Below are 24,415 nucleotides of genomic sequence, written 5' to 3'. Positions count from 1 at the left end.
AAGCCATTGTTTTCAAAAGAAGCGGCAGAAAGTTAACGCCGCCTCCGCCGCAGGCCCTCGGGGTTGGCCAGGGCGGCGCTGCCTCAGTTTCCCCGCCTGGGGGGGCCCCCAGGGGTCCGCACGGCCCCCCAGTCGCTGGAGGAGCCATCTTCCAGCCGCCGTCCCAGGGGCCTCCCCAGGCCGAACCCCACTTTCTCCCTCCCCCCGGCCCCGCGCAGCACTCCCACCTCAGACCCCTTCTCCCCGGACCCCACGACCCCGCCGCGGCCTCTCCGTCAGGACCGCGCCTCACCTCGCGCCCGTCCTCCAGCAGCAGCCACTCGGCGTCCATCCCCACCCGCCGCAGGCACCAGCTCCGGACACCGGCGGGGTCTCCCGAGTCCAGGGAACCAGGCTCCCCCATGGCCCCCTCGACCCAGGGTGGCGGTCGGTCAACGTGCGAGACGCCGAGCCGAGGTCCAGCCGCCCCGGGGCTCGCTCGCCCGCCGCGCCATAGCTAAACAACAGACAGAAGCAATCGCCACCGGCGCGCGTCGACGCCAGCGTCTCTCGGACAGGAGCGGAGCACTGCGCCTGCGCGACAGGAAGACCGTGGAGGGCGGAGAGGATAAGAGGCGGTGGGCGTGGCTCAAATGCTAGCCCTCGGGCCACGCCTTGCCCGCCGCGTCCCAGCGCACCGCCCGTCCAGCCGCCGTGGGTGGAAGCTCGCCTTTTCCCCTTCTTCTTCCTCTTTTTCTTTCCTTCTTTTCTTTCTCTCTCCTTCCTTCCTTTTATGATACTGGTAATTGAACCCAGGGCCTTCACGCAGAGCGACATCCGCAACTCTTTTTGGTTTTTTGTTTTGTTTTGTTTCTGGTACTGGGGATCGAATTCAGGACCTTGCACTTGTGAGGTAGGCGGGGGTGCCACTGAGCTAAATCCCCGGGCCCAACTCTTTGTTTTTCATTGAGTGACAGTCTCACAAAGTCGTTAAGTGGCCCAGGTTGGGCTCGAACTTGCAGTCCTGCCTCAGCCTCCCACAAACCCTGGAATTACAGTTCTGCGCCACTACGCAGGCTCAGCCTACTTTTAAATAACTTGTGATAATTTTAAAGTCTGTTCAGTGACTTCATAGGTAACATCTATGTTGCACAAACTTCTTTTGTTGCTAAATATTAAAAAGTTACAGTAGCCAAACTTATAGAGACAGAAAGCGCAGTTACCTGGAGCTAGGGGTGGGAATGGGGACCGAATGCCAACCGGCTTGAAGGAATTTGGGGGGAGGGCGACAGAAATGTCCTAAAAGTGGATTGTGGTGCTGATTGCACAACTGTGTAAGCTCACTAAAAGTCATCGAAGTGCACACTTCCAAAAAGTGAATTCTGTAGTATGTAAGGGATCCGCAATAAAGCTGTTACTCTTTTTAAATTTTTTAAAAAAGCTCAGCTGGGGATTTAGCTGAGTGGTACCACCACCTGCCTCACAAGCGAAAGGTCCTGAGTTTGATCACTGGTACCAAAAAAAAAAAAAAAGCTTAACTGGGCCAGGAATGTAGCTCAGTGGCGCCCTGCCTGCCTGGCAAGGGCAAGGTCCTGAGTTCCGGGTACCAGAAAAAAAAAATGCTCAACCTCTTTGGATTCTCTGGTATCATGTGATAGCTTCTATATGCAATGATTATCTCTGATAGCTCAGTGCTGACTTTTGTCTTTTTCAATACCTGGTGAACAATTTTCTGAAACTAAATTCTGTGAGGAGAAAATATAGTATATCAATATAGTAATAAATCATCTGATGTATAATAATAAATGGCTACTATTTATTGAGATCTAACTGCTACATACTAGGCCAAGCACTTTACTTACTCTATCTTACGTGTTCTTCGTGAACAATATGATGATGATGATGGTTAGAATGACAATTCCTGCTGTAGGGTTTATATCTAGATGTTCCCCCCCAAAGCCTCATGTGCTCATAGGTGGCTGGATCTAGGGTGTGTGATACTGGGATTAAGAGTGTGTGGTACTGAATTAATTCACTTAGCATAGTTCTGGGTGTGGATAATAGGAAGGCCCCACCCTGGGTGTGGTGTAGCCCAATAGAATATAAAGGGAAGCTTGCTGCTGCTTCAGCTTTGCTGCTTCCTGCCATCCCTGCCATGGACTGTTTCTCCTCTGCCACATCCCTCTGCCATGCTGCCCTCCTTTGGAGCCAGCCAACTGTGGACTGAAACTTCTACAAACTGAACCAAAATAAACCTTTCCTCCTTTAGCTTTGGGTATTGGGTATTTTGTCTCAGCAATGAGAAAAATAACTAGAACAATGATAAAAGAGACACAGGGAAGTTTAAGAATCTTTCAAAAAAATTCTTAGTAAGGGCCAGGGATTTAGCTGAGTGGTTCCACCTCCTGCCTCGAAAGTACATGGACAGGAGTTCGATCCCTGGTACCAAAAAAAAAAAAACCTTGACAAAAGATTCTTTATACATGATAGAGTAGGGCGCCAATTTGGGTCTGTTTCCAAAGCCTGATTTCCTAACCATGGCTGTGACCCCAGCCTGGAATGTCTAACCTGTGTGGCCTTGTTGGACAAAGAACTGCAGCTTGAGACCTCACCGAGGGTCAGGAAAATCGGTGGGCATCACGGTGGCAGTCAGGGCGATGCTTTCCTAAACCGTTCGTGGCTCTCACCTCAGCTCCTGTCCCAGGAACCAATGATGCACCCAGAGACCATCCTACTTTTCAAGCACATGGAGACCATGCACACATTTAATCTCCTTGGGCTTCTCTCTGGGGTGACACATTCTCAGACTGTCCTTCTTTCAGATGACCTTGCACTGGCCAGGTATTTTGTAGAATCCTCAACTGGGATTTGTCTGATGTCTTTCTCAGAGTTAGATGAGAGCCATAGGTCTTGAGTAGAAAGATCACCGAGGTAAATACAGTTTGCTACCAGCACAATAGATGCTAAACTGGGTCCAGGAGAAGGTGGTGCTAGGCAGGTTTCCCCACTATAAACTTTCTCTTTTTTCTCCTTTTCCATAAGGTACTCTTTGGAAGAAGTCAGTATTGGGAACTTGTGCTTAAAGAGTGAGTTAGGAGCAGGGTGTCTACATAAACTGTTTGGAATTTTCTGCACAAAAGGTTTGTCTCTTTTTCACCCTTTGTTCATTTAATCGTATCAGTAGAGACCCATGGATACTTGTTTTATACTCTAGGTGATAATTCAGCACTGATTTATTTTGTTACTCAATTTGTTCCTAATTTGGCCAGTGAGAGCCCTTGTTGGCTACAGTACCCCTTTGAAATAGTCCCATCCTTGTGTTTTATTGAGCATTTCCTCACTGTCTGGCACAAACTGCTCTAGACCCAGCATCGGCCATTATTCCAAGGAGTTCCAGCTCCTTTTATTGTAAAGGCTCTGGGTTCGATTCCTAGTATTTAAAAATGAATAAACAAATCTATGGGTTTTTGATAAATACATAGTGTTGCCATGCATACACCATTATAATATTACAGAGGTCTGTAATGGTGTATACACCACTGCCCTAAAAAAATCCTCCACACCTGGATGTAGTGATGCACACCTGTAATTCCAGCAGTTGAGAGGCTGAGGCAAAAGGACTGCAAATTAGCGGCCAACCTAAGCTACTCACCGAGTTCAAGTCCAGACTGGACTGCACAACAAGACCCTGTCTCAAAAAAAAAAATCTCTGAGGCTCACCCATTCAGTCCAGCCCCATGCCTGCTCCCTTATTTTATTTAACAGTACATCCTGAGGCTACTCCGCAGCAGGACACACATATCATGGATTCCTCCACAGTGCGGCTGTACCAGCCTCACTCCACCCGTCCCTTACAGATACACGGTAGGGTTCTTTCCCACCTCTGCAGTGGTGAGGAGCCCTGCCATTAATGAGGGATGCCACTTTGGGTGCTGGTCATAGGCTTTTTGTATATCACCTTACTGAGCCCTCACTGCTACCCCGCAAGATACTCCAGTATTACCTATGAGAAAGCTAAGACTACGGGGTTCCCAAAGCCTCGCTGCTGTGGGCCCCTTGAGGGCTGTGTCTTGTTTTCCATTCATGAACTGGCGAATGGCAGTGCTGGAAACTGGAGGCCAGGCGGTGAGCCTGGGTCGTCCAGCCATGGACTACACTCCTTTCCATCTAGCAGGAGGGGTGGCCATTCTCAGGAGTGCACAGGAGCCCGCATTTTTTGTGGAAAGCACATATCAGGATGTTTCATTAGATTTTTATCCTACCTTTTAAGTAGCTCAGGCAAAGTCCCTGGGTTCAGTCTTCAGTACCACCAAAGAATCCACTTTTGTGATTATTTTATAATATATAAAAGAACACCAGAGGACATTTATATTTTATATGAATAAGTAAGTATGTATATATTGGACTGCATGTTCAAACCTGGCTTTAAGACTATGCTCTAAACAGTTTGAAGACCACTGCCTGCTAAGATTGGGGGATTTTATTAACTCCATCTCCTGTATGTGTTCCCTAATAGCAGTGGTTTTCATTTAGAGGTGATTTGCACCCTGAAGGACATTGGGCAATGTCTGGGGTCGTTTGTGATTGTTGTGACTGGGGCAGGGGTGCTACAGGCATCCAATGAGCAGAGGCCAGGGATGCTGCTAAAGATCCCACAAATCACTGTCAGCCCCACATCAATGGTTATCTAGTCCAAAATGGCAGTAATGCCGAGGTTGAGAAACCCTGTCATGTTCCTGTCTCAAAAGGTGGGAAAAAAGCTAGATGCAATGGTGCAAGTCTGTAATCACAGGAGGCTGAGGCAAGAGGATCTGGAGTTCAAGGCCAGCTTGAGCTACACAGTGAGACCCCCATCTCAAAACAAAAACAAAATAAAGGAGGGAAAATGGAGGGGGAAGAGAGAGGAGATGCAGAAAAGTAGAGTGACATGTTGTCTGCGGAGCTGGCACGTGTCATATTATATACATTCCCCGATTAATACGACCTAAACAGAGCTGAGGAACGTTAGAAAGAGGAAGGAATCCAAAAGGAAGTGTGGCGGATTACACTTTCTAAGGCCTGTTGTCCCTGAGCTCCCGGACGTGACCACACCACTCCCCACCGCCTTCCCCCTGCACGTAGGTGGCTGTGGGACTCCACCGACAGAGCCACGGCTTCCATGGGGCCTTTTGGGAATCCTCATTCCTGGAACCGTAATCACAGGGCAGTGGACAGAGCATGGGAAGAGCCCACAGCCCCGGCTCAGGTCCCAGCTGACACGTGGCATCGACTCCCAGACGCAGGGTTGAAGACGTCGGAGGTGACACCGAGTCACCTCAGACCGGAATCTTGCCAGCTGCGGCCCAGACACCGTGGAGCACAGGACCTTCAACACAGTCCAGTGGCTGTGAGGAATGAGGAGCCAGAAGGGGAAGGAGGTGGAAACACACTGGGGCTCTGGGTTGTTGCTGGGTGTGTCCTTTCCAGACAGTTAGGGTAGTAATAGCTGCTGGATGTACAAACCCCCGATTTCAGTGAAGCAAGACAACAGTCTGCCTCTTACAGTGAGTTGGCCCCTGGTGTGGGGGGGGGGGCTGGTTCAGGACCCCGTGGATATAACTAACAATCCAAGCCTGCTCAAGACCTCGGTATACAGTGGTAGAAAATTTGCATATTTTCCCACACGTTTAAATCACCTCTAGATTATGTATAATACCGGACACAGTGTAAACTCCCTGTAAACAGTTGTTACACTATATTGTTCAGGACAATGACAAGGAGAAAAACATCTGCAGTGTTCGGTACAGACAAGGATTGTTTTGAGTATTTTCAATCCTCAGGTGGAGGACTCCCCAGCGGGCACCAGGGATGCAGAGGCCTGGCTGGATTTGCTTGTTGTGCTGCTGCCGGTTGGTTGACGCCTTCGTTAAGCGTTAAGCCACCGAGAGCTCCAGCTACTTTCATTTTTGCTGTTCTCCAGGAACCATGGGGAGGGGAGCAGGAGTCTCGCCAGACTTTACAGCTCAGGTTAACGAATTAAGATGATGGTAACGAGGCTGCCTCTCTCTCCCATTTCCTTTCTTTTTGCCTCCATGGAGTAGAGGGGGGAAAGAAGACTAACCTCCAGGGTGAACCCCAAGCTGCTGCAGGACGGGGTCAGTGGTGTGGACTCTGGAGCTCGGCCCTTCTCTAGAGAGACTGAGAGCAGGTGCCTCGACTGTTCCGAGCCTCAGCTGGTTCATTCCTGTAGAACAGCGGTGCTGGCGCACAGTGAGTACCCAGAGCCTCCTCTGCACCTCTCTTGACCAAGAGAATAAGACGTCTTCCCCTCTTTGGTAATGTTATAAAATGGAAACCCGCCAGTCAATTTTAGCCTTTTTATAACCTCTGACCAAGCAACATGGAGTCTGTAAAGACCAAGCCCAACAGGGCCCTGTGAGCAAGGGTTGGCCCCCTGGCACAGCTCTGCCAGCTGATGCGAGTCATGGTTCCCTGGGCAAGGTCCAGTGAGGGTGAGATGGAAGCCGCTTCGTTGTCAGGGGAGATGGGCAGAAAGGAAGGGGTCTGGAGGCGCCGCTTCTTGAGCAAAACCCTCTGTTTCTCCTCAGGATTCTCTCATCTCGGGTCCCATGCATTTTGGCTTCCAGGGCCGGGGTGAGGAGGCAGCACACAGATGGGCACCCAGGCCTGGGGGGGGGGGGGGGCTGGGGCTGAGGCTTCACATTCTAGGGATGGAACCCAGGGGCTCTACCACAGAGCTGAATCCCAAGGCTCTTAGGGTTTTTTTGTTTGTTTTTGGTGCCGGGGATCGAACTCGGGTCCTTGCGCTTGCCCAGCAGGCGGTGAAATCACTGAGCTAAATCCCCAGCCCACAGCTACTGTTTTTTTTAAACTTCTTTATTCTATTAGTGACTCTTCCTCCCCAGCCCCAAAGTGTAAGACCTTATGTTAAAAGGATCAGGGAAAAATGTCTTTTTTTTTTTTTTCATACCAGGGATTGAACTCGGGTCCTTGTGCTTGCAAGGCAGGTGGCAGAAGCACTGAGCTAAATCCCCAGCCCCAAGATGTCTTTATTTTTAAAATGAAAATGTTTTAGAAAACCAGAAGTAGACGAGCAGGGAAAAGGGGACCATCTGTTTTGGACAGCTTGTGTATTAAATGCTGTTTTATGTAAACACAGGGCTTGGGGCATGGAGCTGCAAGGTATTTCTGATGCATTTAATCAAGTTTACTGCATTGTGGAAGCACTTCTTGAGTCATCAAGTTTATTGTGTGCAGAGGTGTCTGTGATCAGTAATTAAGGAGGACATTCTGGAAGCACTTAACATCAGTCTGGGCTGCGGCTGTTCAAGCATCTACATCCTTTAGCTCACTATGGATGCGTGTCCAGCTCAGGTATTTATGACCAATCTGATTTTATTAAGGAGGGAGAAGGGGGAGAGGAAAGGAAGGAGAAAGCAGAGGGAGTGGAAGGCAGCAGTGGGAATTGGCCTCAGTAACGGCTGCCTTGCTTTCCTCTGCCGGCAGAGCTGGCTTCAGGTTATTTATTTTGCAATACATAGTATAAAGCATCTAATATAAAATTTAGGAATGAGAAGGGCCAGGGATTTAGCTCAGTGGTTCCACTGCCTGCCTTGCAAGCTCAAGGTCCCAAGTTTGATCCCCAGTACCAATAAATAAATAAATTTAGGAATGAGTTGATGTATAATTGAATCATATCACTCCGAGTTGGCTATTGTTGGACTATAAAAAACCCACAAATCTCCCTAATTCCATCTGCTTTTGTCCAGAGTTGGGGAAGAAGGGGAGCAAGGGTGAGGGGGACACTCACTGGGGCAACCCTGAGCTCTGAGAGCCACGGCTGCTGTGACTCCATTCCCAGGCGGGACTGGAACCTGGGGCCTCTCCCATGATTCCCATTCACCTGCCTCCCATGAACAGCAACAGTATCTATTATTCAGGCTTGTCCAAATGTGCTTAAATTTATCACAGCTGGGAATGGCCTCACCTTGGGCTTCAAACTCAGGTTAACTATAAGTATTGAGTTTTAACTAGCATTTAAAAAGCAAAGGAATGCAATAGAATAGGTCACACACAGTAAGAGCAATGAATTGTGTGAGTGTGCATGTGTATGGGTCCTGGAGTCCCAGGGAAGAGGTAAGAGACTGGAGCAGTTTAAAAATATTTTCAAAATTGGAGAAAGACAAAAAAATTCCAGATTTAAGAACCTCAGTGAGGGCGGGTGTGGTGACACACGCCCGTAATCCCAGCCCTTGGGAGGCTGAGGCAGGAGGATTGCCTCAAGTTCGAGTCCAGCCTGGGCTACATAGTGAGACCCTGTCTCAATAAAACAAAACAAAAAAAGAAGCTCAGTGAGGACTGGGGATACAGCAGCTCAGTGGCAGAGTAATGGCTAGCATGTAAGAGGCCCAGGGTTCAATCCTCAGTGTGAGAAAAACAGACAGACAGACAGAACCCTAAACTGATAAATGTATCTATCTATACAGGAAAAAACTGAACAAACAAGCAAAACACCCACCAACTGTTTCTCTGATACTCTCACTGGACAGCAATCAACATAGATAATTTTTCTTTTCTCTGAGACAGAGTCTCACTATGTAGTTCAGGCTGGCCTTGAACTCACTATGTATCATCCCAAGTTGGCTTCAAACCTGCAGAGATCCTCCTGCCTCAGCCTCTGGAGTGGTGGGATTACAGATACACTCCACCACGCCCAGTCTCAACACATCATTTCGGACACTAGATATGTACAGGTTTTCCCCCCACACCAAGCCAGCGAGCAGTTTGGTAGTGGGCACCGGCTGGTGTTCTCTAATTCCATTCAATTATGATGCCATGAGAACATGGAATTAACATCAGATCCCCTGGGTAGAGAATGCAGATCCCAAGTCTGTCACCCCTGCCTCCACGTGCACACCCATCACAGCCCTGGTGTTTCACCTGCATTTCAGACGGAGTGAAATCATCACCTGAGCTTCCCACATCCCTTTTCTTGGGTTCTACCCATTTGCCCGAGTGACGCATGGAACCCAGGGTGAGGTCACTTACACTTGCCAGTGCATTCATTCATTGTAAGGGCTTCTCCTTACTGCAAGAACCCTGTCGCAGCCGTTGCCAGAATAAGGGAGCAGGCTTTGTTCTGTGTCCCATGCAGGCATGTTGCGCCTCCCCGGGGAAATTAGCTCAGTTCAGGTCTTGTTCTTGTGGCACTGGACTTAGTGCTCTGATTCTGAGTTTCTCGGTTTTTTCACCCTGACTGTACACTCACCTCTTGGTGTCTGTGGCAGCTTCCAAAAGCCATCTTCAACCAGTAAGTACTGGAGACCCCGAGAGGGGCAGGGAAGGCTCAGTTCCAGCCTGCACAGCCACCCCGACCTGCAGAGCCCAAGCCAAGCTATGTGCTGTCGACTGTGGCTCTTTCTTCTAAACACAAACGCAATGTCCCTGCAGAGCTGCGTAAAACAAAGGTAGGACCTATCTAAGTAGGACTAGAGATTTAGATGGCAGAAGCACTCGATAAACCTTAAGTCAGAACGTACCAGGATCAGCTTGGAGGGTTTCATCAATTTTCTAGTCATGTGCAGACATATTTTAGAAGATGTTCTGCACAAATGAAAACAGCATTTTAAAATAAAGACTAGCTCAGTTATTTTCAGCCTTAGGAGGAATTAATGACCTGGGTCCAAATAGAATCAAGCAGAAAGAGAGCTGGTGTTTTATGACCCAAGTTACATTCTCCTGTGAACTGTGAAGCCCCTTGAATTTCCGAGCCAGATTCCCTGCCTGTGCCGTGGGGAAGCCCGACTCTGTTGCCAAATGTGTGTGCATGCGGGGTCCCCGAGAATTCTTATGGTAGGAGTTTCTAGCCAAATCCTACGTGTGTGCTCCCCTTCCTCCACTGTAACAGAATGGGGATTCCAGCCAGGCCTAGGGATCCTTGGAACACGCTGAGCCCCCAGCTTCCTGGGAGTTGCAGGAGGAGCTATCATGGGGAGGCTCCGGGGGCTTCCCGACACAGCTGGCACATTCCTCTCTTTCTTTTTGCTTGTCCCCTCTGTTATCTACCCTGTGGCTTGAAAGTGGACACAAAAGCAGCTCGAGTCGAGCTCCCACTGCGGCTCAGTGGTGTAGTGGTGAACACCATGCCCAGCGTGCAGGAAGCCATGGGTTCCATCCCAGCACCAAAAACCTAAAACAACAGCGGCATGTGAGCCACCACCTTGACCATGAAGGCCTCGGAAAGGGCCTCGCTTCCTGAGGACTCTGCAACCAAGTCACCACACCGCCCGGGCTGCCTACTGTCGGGTGTTTCGGTGAGGGAGAAACACTTTCCATCCTGTATGTCCACCGACTTCTGTTCCTGTTACAGGCAGCTGAACTCAATCCAGATGGAATCCAAGGAAACACTCTCAAATGAATCCTAGCAAGGAGTTCTGGGTGGAGAAACAACTCCAATCTACCCTTTATAGATGGAAATGCGGTCAAACTACTCTTCCTGAGGGCACAGTCACGAGAAAAACCAGCAGCCAACACCCCCAAAGACTTAATGAGGAAGCTCAAAGGCGGGCCAGTGTCTAAATTCTAAGCCACTCAGTTGCCAAGGCTGGGCTCAAGCATGATTCTCCTGCCTCGGCCTCCCAGAGTGCTGGGGTCATGCTCAGGCTTGGTTCTCCACACCTCAGTTCTGCACGGTTTGTGGCAAACATGAACAGGTACGCCCTGGGGAGGCCTGCCCGCTGCCTGCCCGCCGCAGCCCTTCTTTGCCTTGGGTTGAGCTTCCTCTGTGAACAGGGAGGGTGTGAAAGACTCTGGGCTTCGGACCAGCACTGAAACAAGCCAGGAACAAACCCTGTCACCCCCCCAGGCACATGAAGGCACTGTCGGCCCCTAGGAACCATGCATGGACCCGGTTCTTCGGTCTCCACGCTTCCTTCCACAGAGCTCAGGGTTCGCTGATGACGACCCCCAAGCTTTGGTCTTTAGGAGGCCAGGCCCCACACCCACAAGGGTCGGAAACCAAACCCAACCCAACCCAAGAAGAGGAGATACCTTCGGTTTGGGTCCTGCAAGCCCACAGTGACAGGAGAAAATTCAGCAGGTGGAGGAAGAAACGCACTATTTATTTACAGTTCACTCACGGTCTCCACAACTCCCATACAAACATAAAAACTAAAAAAATAAAACCACCACTTGGGACCACAAGTGTCCATCTTTAGCAGGCTGGCCGACGGGGCCGGGCCGCACTCTGTGGAGGGGAAGGAACGGGAGGATGGGAGCCCTGCTGGGCATGGGCAGGGCTCAGGGTGTCGCCCATGGGGCACCGCTGGGCTCCCAGAGGGTGACGCTGCGAGCCTCCGCCCCCACATCGCCACCAAACACCAAAATTCGGATGGGGGTCACCTCCTGAGCCACGTGGAGTGACAGTGACAGCAGGGGACACTAATGTCACTGAGAGGAGCCCCAAGCCACAGGGACACCTGGAGCCCTGCCCTTGGGACTGACAAATCAGCCACAGCTTCTGGCCAGATGAGCGTGGACTCCGGGAGGTGAGGGCTTGGCCTGAGGGGGAGGCCGAGGACGGCCCTGTGACACTCACTGCGACCTGGACCCTGACACTGGGGCCTGCCCAGCCGTCCTCCCTCCAGGGGACTCAGGCCGGGAGGGCGCCCAGAAACCACCCCAGCAGCTGCGTGTGCACCGGGGACCTAGGCCGTGTTCACACGTTATAAATATAAACTCATATCTGCTACAAAGAGGACGGATATTTGTACAACTTTACCCATATACATAGTAACACAATTTACACATAGTATCTTGGAGTGGGTCATCTTGGAAAGAGGTGAAAAGTCCCTTCTCCCTCCCGCCCTGACCCTTCTCCAGGGACCCTTGTCCCCTTGGTCACACGGGGGCCGGGCCAGGCCAGTCTGACTGAGACTGGGCGCACGTGCACACGGATACCTGGTGGGGAAAGCAAAAGGAAACCCCTAGCCCTTGGGTGTAGGCCCTTCCCAGAGCCGGGAGCTCAATGCCTCCTCTGCTCCAGCACAGCAGCGTCCCAGCAGCGGCCCTGACAGCGGGGATCCGGCCCAGGGCAGCGGGCTGGGGGGCTTCCAAAAACATAAGGCATATCCAACCTGGGCTCAGACAGAGCCAAGTCACACTAATACTCCCACGCCTGGGGCATGTAAGAAATTTTGTAGATTTTTCTTATTTAAAAAGAAAAAAAATGCAACAGTATCAGTGGAGGCCTGGAGGTAAGAGACCAGTTCCTGGGGGGACAACGTAAGCGGGACCCTGCGCCCCATCCAGCTTCCTGTAGGGGACAGCCCTGCACCGCCTCTCTGTCCTCTCCCGGGCCTGGCTGGGCACACGGTGTGGAATACTGACAGTGGCCGAGACACAGCCGTGGACACGGTGGTGGATGGCGAGATGAAGGCCCGCACGGCGGCCGGGTAACTTTGTACAGCAGGAGTGGCTCCCATGGGGTCCCCAGCTCGGTGGCCACAGTGACCAGACTGCATCGGAGACGGGCGTCTGGGTCCCCGGGGAGGCAGCACCTATCGGCGGTAGTGATTGGGGGCGTCAGCAAACATGTACTTGAGTCTGTACGCCTCAGCCAGCAGCAGCCCGATCTCCTCATTGCCCCAGTGGATCGTAGGCAGGTTCTGCAGCAGCATCAGGAGTCCCTGGAACGCAAGAAAGGGCTCGTGTGGCTTCCAGGCTGCAGACCTCGCCACTCACCAGGTCCTCCCAGAGACCGGGGGCAGCCCCACCAGATGCACAGGCCCCATTCACCACAGGAAGCGTGAGAAGCTCTGCTGATTCTCCGATCCACTAACCCTTGTCTCTACAAATATTACAGAGAATGATAGGCTGGGGATTTAGCTCAGTGGTTCTGCTGCCTGCCTCACAAGGCCAAGGTCCTGAGTTCGATCCCCGGCACCAAAAAAGAACAACAAAAAAAGAGAGAATGACAGTGTATTTTTGCAAGACAGGAAAATAGTCATCATCCAACTATATCTCTCTCTGTCTGTCTCTCTTTTTTGAGACAGGGTCACACCATGTAGCCCAGGCTGGCCTTGAACTCACAGTCTTCCTGCCTCACTGTCGCTGTGTCTGCCCTCAGCCCCGGCCCCAGCCCACATGCCTCACCCTGCAGGACCACCTGGGCCCTGCCTAACTGCGCGCACTCTGTGGATTAACTTACACCGAACACTTTCCTTTCTTCTCCTCCATCTTGATAAATCCTACTCAGCTTTCAAAGTCCAGGTCCATCAAAAAGCTCCCTGGAGCTGGGCGTGGTGGTGCACGCCTGTCACCCCAGCACTCAGGAGGCTGAGGCGGGAGGATCACCATTAGTTCGAAGCCAGCCTGGACTACATAGTGAATTCAAGGCCAGCCTGGACTTCATAGCCAGACCTCATTTCAAAAAACAAAAACAAAGAGAGCTCCCTGGAAACACCCTGTGAAGGAGGATATTAGACTAAAAATGAATGTGAAAGTTCAGATTCTCCCTGAAACTTAGTTTCCCATGTTGTTGCTGCTGCCTCGTGTTCTTTTCTCTCTCTTTCTGAATTGGATATTCTTATTTTTCTAATTATAACAGTAATAGTTATAATAGTAATAGTTGTAATAGTTAATTATAACAGTAATAGCAATAACAAGAAACTGACTATGAGGGGCCAGGGACTTAGCTCAGTGGTTCCAGTGTCTGCCTCACAAACGAAACATCCCGAGTTTGATCCCTGGTACCAAAAAAAAAAAAAGAAGAAGAGGAAACTGACTATGAGGAAATCCTTAGCCACCTACGAAAGAGCAAAGGTGAATATACATCATAACCAGTAAGGAGCGTCTACAAGTCACTAAGAAAAGCAGCAGAGGGCCAACCGGGCAGACAGAGCAGAGGCGGGGCCACCCGTATTGCTTTACAGCCCCGATTCCAGCTGCTCCGCAGTGTGGCGCAGGCCTGTGCGTCTTGTGAGGTCTGCCGGGAACACAGCTGCCCGCTGGTCACTGCTGTCCGCGGCTGAGATCATGTCCTGCTCGGTTCTGGGCCGCAACAAAGGACACACACACGACTTCTAAGCTTCGGCCCGTCTTCCCTGGAAAATGGACCTGAGCGAGCTGTCTTCTCTCAAAGGACAAATCCACAAGAAGAGGCCAAGCAATGAGAGAGACACCAAGTCCCCGTCACCTCGGTCCTGGCCACTCCACTTGTTCCCTCAGTGCTGGGGAGGCAGACAGCAGTCTTACTTTTGCCCTTATCATCTGGGGCCTAGGTCTCTGAGGGTAACTTCAGGTCCTCCTCACAAATGCAGGCTGTACCAATCAAAATCAGAAATGCAGTTGGGCCAGGATGCAGCTCAGCAGCAGGGTGCTGGCTTCGCACGCGCAAGGCCAAGGACTTGACCCCAGCTCGGCAGAAGGAAAAGGACAGGAAGAAGTGCATATGGTCCACGGCCAGCCACTCTGCTCCCCACCCCTAGGCTGGGGAACACGCACGTTGGGTCTTGTCCTGCCCAGCCGGCAGGCCGGGGGTCCTGTCCTGTGACAGACGGGGCAGCACTTCCAGGGCAGGTCTGTGTGGACCAACACGGCAAGATCTCAAAGACATTTTAAGGTGGATAAAAGAGAAGGTTGCAGAAAAATATTTATAGCATGACCTTAAAGAAAATGCACATATTTGTACATGTGTATGTATATAATTCAGAACAGCAGAGTGATAGATAAGCTGTTAACAGTGGTTAAGTCACTTTTCTCATATTTGTTTATATATATATTTTTTTGGTACTGGGGATCGAACTCAGGACCTTGGGCTTGCGAGGCAGGCAGCAAAACCACTGAGCTAAATCCCCAGCCCTCTTTTATCTTTTGAAGTAAAGTCTTCACTCTACTTAAGTAAAGTGTGACAGAGTAGTTTTTTCGAGTAACACATACTCTGGGAGTTTTTTGCAATAAAAAACAGAGCAGAAAATTACTCATAGTATCATAATCAACAGGAAGCCATGTTTAAACATTTTGGCATGTTTCCTTCCAGCTCTTTCCTGCGTCTTTTACATAGTTAATGTAAAATTTATTTAGCATTTATCATAAGCATGTTCTTCAATATTACAAACTCCTGCAGACATTTCCAATGGCCAATAGAATTTTCTGTGATGTAAGGTGTACAATTTAATCCTCCTGTTCTGAGCATTTTATTACTTCTGATTTTTTAGTATAATAAAATTATAAGGGGGCCAGGGATTTAGCTCAGTGATTTCGCTGCCTGCTGCGCAAGCTCAAGGACTGGAGTTCGATCCCCGGTGCCAAAAAAAAAAAAAATTATAAGGAACATCTTTGTGCATAAAGTCATACCTCAGATTATTTCTTCGGGCTAAATCCTAAAAACGGAATGTCATCATTATGTACTGCAAATGTGTACTAATAGAAATTTAAAAAAATTCCTAAAAATGAAATTACAGTGTCAAAGAACACAAACATTCTCAAAGTACCTAGCACTCATCCAGAAAATATATTCCAGGACACTCATTTCCCAGGCTTCCACCAGGACTCTCATCAAATCGTACAAACCCTGTTAGCAGCAATCCGCTTCCTTGAAGCCCCAGGCCGAGCTGAAAACCCACCCAGAGTCACAGAGGTAGCAAGGCCACAAGGAGGGGAGGTTCGGAAGGGCTCGGGCCCAGCACCCACAGCCTCCCCACGGGCGCTGCACCCACTTCCTTCTGACCCCACCAGGTCCTCGCCCCTTGCAGCACGCGCCACTGACGCCTGACCAGCCCAGGGACTCGGTCAGTCAGGGATGCATTCACTCAGCCCAGCACCCGTGGGTTCCGCTTCCCAACACTGCTTTTAGCCAAGTCCGACATCTCTGATGAGATCCATCGGCGTCTCACAGTAACAACTTTCCTTCAGTTCTTTCTTGGCTTCAACTGTGTCTGCCTCAGTGCTTTTTAGACAACCATTTATATGAGAAACCCAAAGTATAAATAAATGAAAGAGCAAAATAAAAGATAAATAACAGGAAATATAGTTTGCAAATGGGAAAGGGGCAGAGGGGAAGGGGACCTAAAAAGAATTAAGATATTGCCGGGGATTTAGCTCAGGGGTTCTGTGCCTGCCACAAAAGCACAAAGTCCTGAGTTCGAGCCCTGGTACAAAAAAAAAAAAGTCAAAGAATTAAAATGTGTTAGGTACAAATGTCGACTCCATGATCAGTATAATCATTACGGACTGCAAACATGTACTAATCAAAATCAAAATTAAAAAAAAGACAACCAGGCTTCAAACCAGTGCTACCAAAAAAAGAAAAGTAAATAAAAGAGGGTGAGAATGTGAGAGAGAATACATCTTGTTTATTGTTTGGTTGGGGTTTTTTTTGGGGGGAGGAACCAGAAATTGAACTCAGGACCTTGCGTTTCTCAGGCAGGGGCAGCACCACGGAGCTACATTCCTGGCCCCAGGTTAGTTTTTTTGAGACAGGCTCTTGCTATGGCATTTTTATGGTTTGGGTCTAGAAGTCCCCCAAAGCCTCATGCAGTCATAGGTGGCTTTTTCAGAGGTGGCTGAATCTAGAGTGTGTGATACTGGGATTAAGGGCCTGTGATTATTAAACCAGTACACTGATTGGTTTGGCATGGCCCTAATCCTTACAGTCTGGATAAGAAAAAAGGGGCAGAAAGACGCTGTTAGGGTTTCCTTGTTGCCTTTGCTACCGTGTGGGCACCATGAGCTGCTTCTCCTCTGTGATGCCCCTCTGCCATGTGCCACTCTGCCTTGGAGCCAGCCGACTGTGGACTGAAACCTCTACAAACTGTGAGCTAAATAAACCCTTTCCCCTTTAACTTCAACTGTCAAGTATTTTGTCTCCAAAATGAGAGAAAAGTAACTAACACAGGAATGTAGCCCAGGCTGGCCTCAAACTTGTAATCCTCCAGCCTCAGCCTGCTAAGTGCTGGGATTACAGGCATGTGACACCATGCCCGACTGAGAACTATTATTTCTATCTCAGTATAATTTTATTTCTTTTTTTTTTTTTTTGGTACCGGGGATCGAACTCGGGACCTTGCGCTTGTGAGGCAGGCGCTGGAACCACTGAGCTAAATCTCTGGTCCAATTTTATTTCATTTATTTATTTTTTTGGTACCGGGGATCAAACTCAGGTCCTTGCGCTTGTGCAGCAGGCATCGAAACCACTGAGCTAAATCCCCAGCCCTCTACCTCAGTATAATTTTAAATACAGTTCTGTGAGGGGTTTTTTTTTTGGTTGCTTTTTTGGGGGGCTGGGGATTGAACTCAGGACCTTGCACTTGCAAAGCAGGGCTGGAACCACTGAGCTAAATCTCTGGCCCCATTTTTTTTGTTTTTGAGCAGTCTCTCTATATTGTCCAGGCTGGTCTTGAACTCCTGGGCTCCGGTGATAGGAGGACACCACTGCACCTGCCTCTCAACACATGTTTTAGATGTTGATCTCGGAACACGACATACCCCGTGAACCCCTGGCCTGTGCCCCTTTGCCTCCCTCTCCTGCTTCTTCCCCCAGTTTGCTCCCTCCCCACAAACTTCCTCCTTGGCGGGGTCCTCTTTACCATGACTGGGGAGCCTTGAGGACAGAGGCCCCAACCTTCTCTGTACCTCACTCCGATGGCTGGTGGAGTCCAAAGATCCCCTCTCAGAATAATGGTTTGAAAAACAAAAATACATAGTATAGTGATCATTTAAAAACAAAGGGGTAATATTTACCTCTTCGTGACAATATTTCAGGTACCCAGGGTTTTTTTCTATTGAAATTTTCTGATTTTTCTACGATGGTTACATGCATTTGTATAATTGATAAAAACAACGAACTACGGGCTGTGCTCTCTGGGACAGTATATACCTTACTGAGATGAGAGCCACCTATAACTTCTAAGTCTTCTACCTTTGCTAGAAACCTCCAAGAAACTCATCAATAATGCCACCGCGGAACAGGCCAATCTCCCATTCCCAGGTCCAGCCGTGGGGCTGAGCCGTAAGGAGCCACTCTGCCACCCGGTGGCAACGACCGGGAACTGCAACACCCCACCCGCGGCGCTGCCCACGGCAATGCTGCGAAAAACGGGAAGCCCCGTCAGGTGGATAAAGGAGGAGAAATTGAATAACCACGGCTGGGAACAAAGGTATTAATCACAAATCAGGAGCTCTTATCTAGGGGTAGAGAAAAGACTGCCAAGACAAGGAACGACTGAAGACTTGTTACAAAGCCAGTTCGGTGGGAGCACTCGGCATAGTCAGATGGAATCCAATAGCAGATCGTCAGGAGGAGGAGACAGCTTGCAGGGCAAGCATTAGGGAGCAGGTTTCAGTGAACCAGCAGGGGCAATCGCCTTTCACACAGGGAAGCTGAAACTGCTAGTACAGAAGACGGCCTGCTGAGAACCCACAAATCGGAAGGACAAGGCAGCAGGAGGAATCGGAGCCTGGGAGGACTGGAAACTACCAACTAGGTGAGAGGCCAAGGAGAAGGGTGAGTGGTGCTGAGCACGGGGGCTCTGCTAAGGGCGGGCGTGGGAGGACCAGGGGGGATGTTTGACAGAAGGGGAGGAGGAGTGGAGATGTCCAGGACACCAGGAGCCACCACGGCGGGGATCGCTGCACGCCACACAGGGCGCTAACTGCCTGTACTTTGTATTAGTTCATTTAATCCTCCCATCAACTCTGGGAGAGGCATGTTACCACCGCCATTCGACAGATGAGGAAACTGAGGCGCGGAGGGTAAGGGACTTGGAGAAGTGCGAGGCTGGGGTTGAGCCAGCCAGTCTGGCTCAGGACCTTGTTCACAACAGCTGTACTCTGCTGCCTGCTCTGGTGAGAACCAAGCGGGACTGGAGGTCAAAGAAACAAGAAGAAAAGAAGTCAGACAAGAGGCTGCTTGCAGGAAATCTTAGTGCTGGTTAACTACTCAGCAGTAAGGGCCAGCTCAACCAAAGGTGGGATGGGAATAGTTAGGCACTGAAGGTGGAACACAGCACACACCATGGAATGAGATTCTGTGTGCAGAGTTGCTATGACCGGCATCCCCCAGGAAGTGCGTGCAGGCCTGGAAACACGGTCTCCTCTGTTCTGAGAATCAGTGGGGTGGCGAAACATCTTCCCAGGCCCCACCACAACTTTTCAAAACCCTGTCCCTGCCTACAAACTTTCTGAGAGTCTGACTGTATTCACCGGCTTCTCCTGAGCCGAGGCACACAGGGCATTTGCCAAGGCTCCCTCCAAGGAGGCTGCGCAGTCTCCCTGGGCTGCTTGCTTGTGTGTTCGTGTCCAGGACTTGCGCCCTTTCTCGAGCCAGTCTGCTCTGGGTGGAAAGCTAAAGTCCAGGGCTTCCTCCGACCCTTTTTATGGCAGGTTACAGGCTGGCAGCTCACTGAGGCTCCTCTGTGAAGACAGGGCCTGCGCGTGGGCCGAGTCCCACAGCTGCACCTTGAGTTCCTGCAGAAGCCGTGTGGGGCACCTGACTCAAGGCGTTCATTTATGGTGCATCTGTTAGTAGCTCTGACCTGTCCCCCACAAAAGCCCTGCAGCGTGGCAACCTCGCCAAGCCTCCTCCCCGAGACCAGCAGACACTGGTTTGATCAGCAGCTGCACCCCGACTCCCTGCCTCTCCCCTTTGTATGTGTAAAGGAACTTTGGCGACTGGGCCACAGGCCCCCCGCTTCTGAGAATCAGCTTGGAGCCTTGAGGCCTGGGCACCGCCCCATGTGTCTGTGGACCCCGTCCCAAGCTGACGGCAGAGCAACCCAGCATTTGCTGGGGTTTCTGTCCTCTGCTCCGTGCCCACCCTGGAGGTTGGAGGTTGGACTCAAGTGGGCCCTAGCTCCTGTGATCACCTCTGCCCTGGAGCATGTTCTGCATGCCGTGTGCCAGTGCCCGGGCTGGAGCTGCCCCCTCTGCCTGGCTCTCTTCAGTGTCTGGCCGCACTGACCCGAGGGCCAGGGCTCACTCATGACCAGCTATCCTTCGGGCCGACCTCGCCCTGCGCTGAGAAGGCTTCCCCGAGTCCCAGGTCCAAGGGCTGTCTTGCTGGCGTGTCCTGCCCTTGCCAGTCTGGAATAGGAGCAAGTTCGAGGCCAGCTGGCCCCAAACCTCTCCCTGTCTCCCCTCATGCTCCAGGTTTAGCCATGGCTGGGGACGGGGCCGAAAGCACACCCTCGAGGCTGCCGTTTCATTACTGAACAACGGAGCACACACCTGGGCTCCCTGGTGGTGAGACCACCAGGCCTGCCTCAGCGCCCCCTTGCACACGATGCTCGAGCCCTGTCCCTTACACCGCCACGTGGCTTCCTTCTGGAGGCTGCTGAACTCTTCAGTGTTCGCTTCGTGCTCACAGAACTTTAGAATGGGGGCGGGGGCCCTGTCCATCCTGCAGTTCCATCGGCCGCTGTATCTGATCTGAAGAAAGGGGGACGACTCTCCCCGAGTCGTCAGCTGCGTGTGTGCAGCAGGCAGAAAGCCTGGGGTTACTCTTCGGGCTCCTGGCCAAAGGCCGCAGGTCCAGCAGGTCATCGGCTGCGAGACACGCTGAGGAGCAGCTTTCTGAGCACAGGTTGGATGTCCTCTGGGACTATCCCCGCTCCGGACACTGCCTGCTGCAGGGCAGGCTGACAACTGGATTCGATGCCATCCTTACCATCATCAGAGTTCACAGCTTGCTGGCATGCAGCCCTGGTCCTGTCCTCATTTACCCTGGGACGTCCCCACGCTGCCTGGAGGCAGGAGCCATGGATCCCATCATCGGCCGAGGTCCCGCTGCAACCCCGGAGCCCTCCTCGGGGGAGCTGGGGCCTGGCTCTGTCACCTACCGAGCAGCATCCACTCCTTCGCCCTTAGCACCAGATACAGGGCGGCACTGCTCAGGTCACATGGAGTTGCGGCTGATTTTAGCGACATCTATGCTGTTAGTTAGAACTCAGAAAAATATTCAGCCTTCTCTGCCCTTTCCCCTGCTTTTAAGAGGAGCTATATACACCCAAGCTGGGCATGGTGGCACAGGCCTGTAATCCCAGCATGTTGGGAGGCTGAGGCAGGAGGGTTCCATGTTTGACCCCAGCCTGGGCAACTTAGCAAGAACTTGTCTCAAAACTTTAAAAAGGCTGGGACTGTAGTTCAGTGCGAGTGCGAAGGCTCTTGGTTCTATCCTTGGTAAAAACAATTTTTTAAATAAACATATATGTGTCCATTAAAAACAAACAAAAATGCCCTCAGTTCAGAAACGTAGGAAGTGTGGAAAAGGCTTTTCCTTGTGGTGGTGGGGATCAAACCTAGGGTCTGCTGCATGCTAAGTGAGAGCTCTGCCACAGAGCTCCTTCCAGCACAGCAGTGTGGGCACAAACGCGCCCCTGCCCTAGCCCGGGAATGCCGGTGGCCGCACAGCCCGGCACTCTGCTCTGCCTATCCCCTGCCTGAGCCTGGCATCCACGGTGAGCCAGAGCCCCTGGGCTTGGGTCCCAGGGACACCTCGCTGCCCACCCCTCCTCTCCCTGCCCACCCCTCCTCTCCCTGCCATCGTCCTTCACGCTCCCCTGCCCACGCTGCTTCCTCGGTCTCCTCCAGGTCTGGGCATCAGCGGCCCAAGCGCCCCCCTCTGGTGCTCAGCTCTGACCCTGCTTCTAACCCGATCTGCTGTCTGTGTCTCCGTTGGAGGGGATGGCATTTCACGTGCAATGCACAACATCAAACCCTGGGTTCCTCACGGCCGATCCCCTGCAGCCGCTCCAAGCCCTGCTTGGTCAGCCAGGCCGTCCGATTCATCAGGAAACCCTCAGCTCTGCTGGCAGGACAGGCCCAGAGTGGGCGCTTCCCACACAGCTGCCAGTGCTGCCCCCACCCCACCCAAAGTGTGGGGCACGATCTCTGCTTCAGCCCCGTCCACACCTCGAGGCACAGACTCTGCAGTATGGGGCCTCAGGGCCCTCCCAGGGCCCCTTCCACTCAGGGCAGAAGCTGGATCCCTACAGTGGCTAACGAGGCCTCTGGGACTGGGTCCCTCGAAGCCTCTCTGACCTCGCCTCTTCCTGTCCCTCCCCTGGATCCTGCTGCTCCAGCCCACAGTGTCACCAACAAGATCACTTAAGTGGCCCCAGCATCGGCTGTTCCCTCTGCTCCACACCCTGCCCCAGACTCCGCATAGCCATCCTCCGCTTCCCGCCTGTCCTTCAGTGTACCCGCCCACTCAGTGAATTTATCCTGACTACATCTGAAATTGCAGTTTGTCCCTTCCCTACCACCTAATAATTCCTTTACCTTGCTCTCTCTACCTTTGAGAAATTTCTAGCTGGGCGTGGTGGTGCAAGCCTATAATCCCAGCATTTGGAAGGCTGAGGCAGGTGGATCCCTCGAGGCCAGCCTGAGCTAAACAGTGAGTTCAAGGCGGGTCTGAACTATATGAGACTCTGTCTCAAAGAACCAAAAAAAAATTTTTCTCATCACTGCCTAACATTCTTTTAAGTTTACTATTCCCATGGCCTTGTCCGCTGGCACCTGAACTCTGGCAGAAGGAAGCCTCCTGTCCGGGCCGCGTCCCAGCTCTGGACTCTGGGACTTCTGGCCGATGGACAGGGGCCTCCCGGAGCACCCTTGCCCCACCTCACCTGGAAGTCTTCCTCATCCAGGATCTCCTTCCTCCACTTGACCAGGAAGGCGGCGCACACGTAGAGGTGGAAGTGGGAGAAGCCCTCAGGCTCGGACTGGGGAGGGAGAGGACAGTTAGGCTGGGACTGGCTGGGCCCTGTGCTGCCTTCTGGCAGGGGAAGCAGCAGGGCAGCCCTGAAACAGCAGGGCTCACAGAGGCTGCCAGGACTCGGCGAAGCCGCTTCCGGGACCTCAAGGTAGACACATATGCAGGTGGGGGTGGGGCAGGGAGCCGGGCACCCGCCCGTACCTGGTAGGTGTCCCACAGGCGGATGGTGCAGCGCAGAGGGAGCTCCCGCATGAGCAGGTTGTTCATCCACCGGAAGGCGAACTGTAGGTATTCCACCTCGTACCTCCTGAAGTGACTGTGTACCTGCTCTGGAACAGGAGGTGTGGTTGGCCCAAGGCACAGCCCCAGGGCTCGGACCCTGGTCAGGAGCCAAAGGGCAGATTCCACTTCTTACAGCCCCTGGCCCTGGGGAGCAGCCAGGCGACACCGCACAGGCAGTCCTGAGGCCCCCGCAACTCCAACACAAGGGTCCCCAGGCTGCCCGTCTCATCACTGGTCAGGCAGGAGCCGGCAGGAGAACCTAGAGGTCACTCTGGCCGCTCTCCCAGGGGAGGGACTGCTCCTGCAGCCCTTTCCGGCGAGGACTTAAACACTGCGCTGGAAGAGCCCAGCGGCCAGCAAGGGCGCCTCTCTTCCCTACTGACAGAGGACGTAACTACGGAAGCCGCACGGCAACCAGGGCTGAACAGTGCTTGGGAGGCCTATCTTTCTCTGTTCTTGCTTTTTGCTTGTGGTTTTTTTTTTTCCTTTTGTGATGCTGGAAACCAAACCAGTGTCTTGCATGTGCTAGGTAAGCGCCCTGTCACGGAGCTACCCCCCAGGGCAATGATGCAGTTTTGAAAGAAGAATCGTTAATAACATTTATTTCTGAGGAGCAGAATTTAAGTAAAGGGGAGGATTTCTAATTACTGTGCATCTTCTGCACTGCCTGAATTTCCATAATGGAAGTATTACTGCTAATATGCAAAGTAACAATAAAGGGTATGTAAAGCCACTAACCTAAAGGTTTTTTGTATTAGGTTTTCATTTTTGTGGTATTTACAAGGGCAGAAAAAACCAAGGATGGGGCAGACACCCCAGCCTCTGCACTCTGGAGCCCGAGTGATGGTTGCCTTGGCAGCCAAACCCACGCCTTGCAGGAGGGCGGCCAGCACCTCGCCCAGGCCCTGGGCGCGACACCAGGGACCCTGGAGGGTTGGGTGACAAGACACAGGAGCGAGTGGGAAAGGACTGTGGGGAACAAATGAGGCCGGACGCCAAACTTTAAGTCGTGGAAGGAAGCTGGAGTGAGTGGGACAGATCACGGGAGGTTTCAGGAAGGCAGAATGGGGAGAGAGACAACTTCCGTGTGTGGGGAAACAAAGGGCTTCGCTAGGGTGGAGCAGGAAGTTCCAGGAAGGCCCTGCGGGCAGTGCAGCTTGTGAGACAGTGTGGGGCCGGGCAGCGTCCTGAAGAAGCTTCGGCCGCCCGGGGGCCGTCCCCCCCCCAGGCCTTTGCCCCCACCCCATGCTCCTGCCTGGCCTCAGTGAACCACAGAGCTTCCTGAGCCGCCCTTCAGTTCTGCCAGCCCACAACTCCAGGCAGGAGCCAGGGACTCCGCTCCTGCAGGGCTCCTGATCCCTCAGGCCTCTGCGCCTCCAGCACAAGGGGCCCAGGAAGCTGGGGAACCCTGCCAGGTGTCAGCCAGGCCTGAGGGTGCTGTGT

At 51.9% G+C, this 24,415-nt stretch overlaps 2 protein-coding genes and 1 long non-coding RNA gene across 7 annotated transcripts in view; 1 reads left to right on the top strand and 2 right to left on the bottom strand.

The window, feature by feature from the left end:
• Rnf8 (ring finger protein 8) overlaps positions 1-579 on the bottom strand; it is a 31,175-nt gene extending 30,596 nt beyond the window's left edge. The window contains exon 1 of one of the 4 annotated variants that reach the window (XM_013072969.3): positions 293-579. In XM_013072969.3, coding sequence (XP_012928423.2) covers positions 293-403 — 111 coding nt within the window. In that variant the 5' untranslated portion in view covers positions 404-579. The remainder of the gene's footprint in view (positions 1-292) is intronic. The other 3 variants (XM_087184462.1, XM_004846659.3, XM_087184463.1) reach the window with 3 other exon arrangements.
• A 7,923-nt stretch (positions 580-8,502) lies between these two features.
• LOC110349614 (uncharacterized) lies at positions 8,503-11,024 on the top strand. Its single transcript, XR_002395691.2, has 3 exons — positions 8,503-9,013; positions 10,349-10,691; positions 10,844-11,024. It is a non-coding gene; the product is annotated as an uncharacterized LOC110349614 (long non-coding RNA).
• A 54-nt stretch (positions 11,025-11,078) lies between these two features.
• Tbc1d22b (TBC1 domain family member 22B) overlaps positions 11,079-24,415 on the bottom strand; it is a 55,481-nt gene continuing 42,144 nt past the window's right edge. For both annotated transcript variants that reach the window (XM_004846665.4, XM_013072932.3), the window contains 3 exons: positions 22,892-23,019; positions 22,602-22,697; positions 11,079-12,665 (listed from right to left, as the gene is read on the bottom strand). In XM_004846665.4, coding sequence (XP_004846722.1) covers positions 12,537-12,665; positions 22,602-22,697; positions 22,892-23,019 — 353 coding nt within the window. In that variant the 3' untranslated portion in view covers positions 11,079-12,536. The remainder of the gene's footprint in view (positions 12,666-22,601; positions 22,698-22,891; positions 23,020-24,415) is intronic.

This window comes from Heterocephalus glaber, unplaced genomic scaffold (genome assembly GCF_053883595.1).
Source record: "Heterocephalus glaber isolate CG9 unplaced genomic scaffold, H.glaber_assembly_v1.0 deba00001497, whole genome shotgun sequence".
NCBI classification, from domain to species: Eukaryota; Metazoa; Chordata; class Mammalia; order Rodentia; family Bathyergidae; genus Heterocephalus; species Heterocephalus glaber.
This window is presented reverse-complemented; position numbering and strand designations above follow the sequence as displayed.